The sequence below is a fragment of the Trachymyrmex cornetzi genome, unplaced genomic scaffold (assembly GCF_001594075.2).
Source record: "Trachymyrmex cornetzi isolate Tcor2-1 unplaced genomic scaffold, Tcor1.1 scaffold45, whole genome shotgun sequence".
In the NCBI taxonomy this organism is placed as follows: Eukaryota; Metazoa; Arthropoda; class Insecta; order Hymenoptera; family Formicidae; genus Trachymyrmex; species Trachymyrmex cornetzi.
The window spans coordinates 184,003-188,208 of record NW_017299289.1 but is presented as its reverse complement, the minus strand read 5'-3'; the positions used below and the strand labels follow the sequence as shown (position 1 = coordinate 188,208).

The window sequence follows — 4,206 nt, the reverse complement described above, 5'->3', positions numbered from 1 at the left end:
CAGCCCCCCCTTCTGGCTACGGCACTGCTTACGTATACTATTCACAAATATAAAATTAAGAGAAAAAAGCATGTTTGCACGCCGTACATTATTGCCCTACAGATCGATTACCTGTAAGCATTAAAGACATAAATTCTCTCTCTCTGTTTTAAAATACAAAATTCTCTGCTTAAAAAAAATTATTTTCTTACATAATTTCCCTGGTGAAAATTTTTCTCATAATTTTTATACGAATTGGAATATTTTTCAGAAATATTCAATATTTGAAAAGTTTACATCTTCTCTCAGAATTTTTCATACAAGTGAATTCTAAAATATTCTGAAATTTCTCATCCCATAATTAAAAAAATATTTTAAAATTTTTTAGATTTTATAATATTTTATCAGAAATTATACTTACAAAAAATCTTATAAATCTTACGATATTTCATAATTAACATGTATGAAAAATTCTGAGAAAAGATGTAGATTTTCTGAGAAATGTTCCAATTCGTATAAAAAAATATGAGAAAATTATAAAATTTTATAAAAATTCTGAAAAATTACATTAAAAATTCTGAGAAAAATTTTCACCAGGGTTTATTTTAATTTTATATTTGTGTGCAAAAATACTTGTAGGTAATCGATTTGTTTTCAATACACGTGTGCAAACGTACTTTTTCGTTTTAATTTTATATTTGTTCTTAGTTCTTACAAATACTCGTAAACCTATGGAGGTGTCACTCACCGATTTTAATGAAACTTTGCATATTTGTAGAACTTTGAACAATATTTGAGACGTATTTTTTTTTATCTGCAACGGTCCATTCTGAAGGGTGAAAACTATCCCTTAAAGGTAAGAGATAGATTTAACATATTAGGTGAAATAAGTTGAAAATTTTAAAAAGTAAAACATGTTAGGAGGTTTTTGGGGTCGCTGAAACTGAATCTTATGTCAAAAGTATGAAATTCAAAATGGCTGATCCAATATAGCGTCCAGATACTTATTTCGTATAATATGAAATATGATAATCCTGTTGATTACTGTTTTAAGAAATGTGCGGCAATCTGTAATTTGTGTAGTACTTCAGCGGTAATTAGATGTGCATGGTGCACACAATCTTTATGCATGAATCATTTCTTTACAGATTATCACATTTGCAAAATTTTTCAAGAATAATGTGCGAAAGGTGAGAGGCAAGGGGACTCACTGTAAAAAAACACCCCGAAAGGTGAGGATCTTGTATCAACACATTTTTTGCAAAAATTATAAATTTTAACGTATATAGCCATATTGAGACCGCCATTTTGAATTTTATATCTTTAACACCATATTTAAAATCATCGACCCAAAATCGGAAATTTTAATTCTATAATGACAAGAATTTTTAAAATTTACTCATTTTGATAAAAACTAATAAAAATTTTAATGTATCTGGACGCCATATTAGGTCAGTCATTTTGAATTTCATACTTTTGACATAAGATTCAGTTTCAGCAATCCCAGAAACCTCCTAACACATTTTATTTTTTAAAATTTACAACTTATTTCACCTAATATGTTAAATCTATCCCTTACCTTTAAGGGGTTTTCACCCAGACCATTGCAGATAAAAAAAATACGTCTCAAATATTTTTCAAAGATCTACAAATATGCAAAGTTTCATTAAAATCGGTGAGTGACACCTCCGTAGGCTTACTTGTTAGTATGATACGAGGTGTGATCAAAAAGAAACGAGAATTGTAATTTTCTTCAAAAAGTATTAATTTATTCAATTTTTATACTGTCTCCTTCAAAGTAATTCCCCTATAATACAATACACTTCTGCCAACATTGTTTCCAGCTTGCAAAGCACTGTTGAAACGCCTCTTTAGGTATTGCCTTCAGCTCGGCCAGCGATTTTTTCTTTATTTCCTCTATCGTTGAAAAACGTCGTTTAGGGGTCCTCTTGAGTTTAGGGAATAGGAAAAAGTCACAAGGAGCCATTTCTGGAGAATAGGGAGGCGCGGCATCACAGTGGTTTTGTGTTTCGCCAAGAACTGCGTGATAATTAATGCGGTGTGTGCCGGTGCATTGTTATGGTGTAAAATCCATGAGTTTTCTTCCCATAATTCAGGTTGTTTTTTTCAGATAGATTCACGTAAATTGCGCATAACTTGTGAGTAATACTCTTTATTAACTGTGCGACCTGTCGGTAGAAATTCAAAGTACACAACTCCATTGTAGTCAAAGAAAAGGGTAAGAAGAACCTTATTCATGTTTGACTTCACTTGACGCGCTTTTTTCGGTCTCGGCTCCTCAGAACACTTCCATTGTGATGATTGAGCCTTTGCTTCGACGTCATAACCATACACCCATGTTTCGTCACCAGTCATAACGCGTTGGAGTAATTCTGGGCCATTAGTTTTTAACACAAAATTTTTAATAAATTTCTTGTTTCGACATGTCGCCACATATCAAGATCGCAAAATACTCTCAAGAGCGTCTTACTTAATGGCTCACCAAAAACAAACTGAGGATCGCACCAGTCTGAAACTTAATGCGTACTTCACTGACAGTACTAACAACTTGAAAAAAAAAACATTTAACCAAATCGATACACTACAATGCGCGCAATTCAAAAATTCTCGTTTCTTTTTGATCACACCTCGTATATTCCCCGGGTTTTGTTTTCCGACCCCATTTTTGAGGGATCACAGTACCATTGCATATCAATTTAGCTTTAGAGCTTCTTCAGGGAGCAAAGGCTCGCTTATGTTTTTACATTTGATAGTAGTTTGCATTCTTATTTTCCTTAGAGTTTGTCAACACTCGAGGGGACCAACTACAGTTTAATCCTAGTCGAACGGTGAAAAATCGCGTATATGGGGCGCAAGTGGAATCGAACCCGGGGATCTACTAGATCACGAGTCAATCGCACTGAGCGGCGAGCCACTCGGCGCCCCAATTTTATATTTGTTAACAATAGTGCACGTAGGCAATCCAAGAATGGGTAATAATTTTTGTATGTAAACAAACTGTCAGCAAATGTGATGTAAGCAAACGGTGCTATACGCAATCAGTTTGTAAGCAAACGGAGCTCTTTCTCAAAATGTATCAAATAGAATAATAAAATATCGACTATTTCACAGAGCAAAAATTAATCGCATTACAAAAGGTTCTTGACTACATGAACAACAGACCAGAGCAGATGAATCTGGACGCTGCTTTTGGTGTTACCTTAACCGAAGGTAAAGAGAATCATACAATCCTTCATTAAAATCGATATGAACAATATGATATTGACGAAAGATCGCTTTTACGAGAATTTTAGCAGATTAAGATTTCTAAAATATAAGCTTGAGTTAGGAAATAAGAATTTTAATTTTGCATTTAATATAAAAATTCACAGATATATTTTTGTAACGTAATTTTTAATAAATTTGCGTAATATCTATTGCTATTAAAATAGCTAATTTGGTGGCGGCGCTCCTACATGAAAACGTCCAATATTTGGAAGACAAATTCTTCATCGCTCTCAAAGAAATGGTTGTACTATCCGATTTGACTCGAAAACATTTGATGAAGATTATTGCTCCGAAGAATGAAACTAAATTTTTAAGTAAGTGCAATGAATATATGATACAAAAACATAGATTTGGTTTCCTTTAATGCATTTTACTTATTTGCACGGTTCTCGCGTATTTGAAATTCATGGGTTTACGAAGAAAATAAAACGTGCAAATAATTGTAGAAAAATGTAGGAAAGCTTCCCAGGAAAAAATATTCTATGTATAATTATATAAAATTATACAAAATTATATACAGGGTGTCCCGACTTTTTTTACCAAATTTTTAATCAATTTTTTAGTACTGCATTTTCTTATTTTTACCAACATGAGAAAATACGGTATTAAAAAATTCTGAAAAAATTCAGAAAAAGTACTCAGAACTTTATGAGAAGAAAATTAATAATTTTTGCTTCTTGCAGTTTTTCTGTAAAGTTGATAGTATTTGAGTAAAAAATTATTCAAGACCAATATTTTGTAATTTTTAATAATTAATATCTTATTAACTATTGCGAAAATTGCAAAATGGTACAAGACTTTTCGATTCAGTTTAGCCTGCTCTATCTACAAAGTGATTGGCAAAAAAGGTCGGAACACCCTGTATAATTTTATATATTTGTATATATAAATGGATATATTTTATATATAATTATATATAATTCTATATAATTTTATATA

The 4,206-nt window shown here is 31.7% G+C and overlaps 1 protein-coding gene across 1 annotated transcript in view; it reads left to right on the top strand.

The window, feature by feature from the left end:
* The window catches only part of LOC108764728 (UPF0764 protein C16orf89 homolog), a 7,466-nt gene that overhangs the window by 1,306 nt on the left and 1,954 nt on the right, over positions 1 to 4,206 (top strand). Inside the window, exons 2-3 of the mRNA XM_018513078.1 lie at positions 3,112 to 3,210; positions 3,432 to 3,581. Coding sequence (XP_018368580.1) covers positions 3,112 to 3,210; positions 3,432 to 3,581 — 249 coding nt within the window. The remainder of the gene's footprint in view (positions 1 to 3,111; positions 3,211 to 3,431; positions 3,582 to 4,206) is intronic.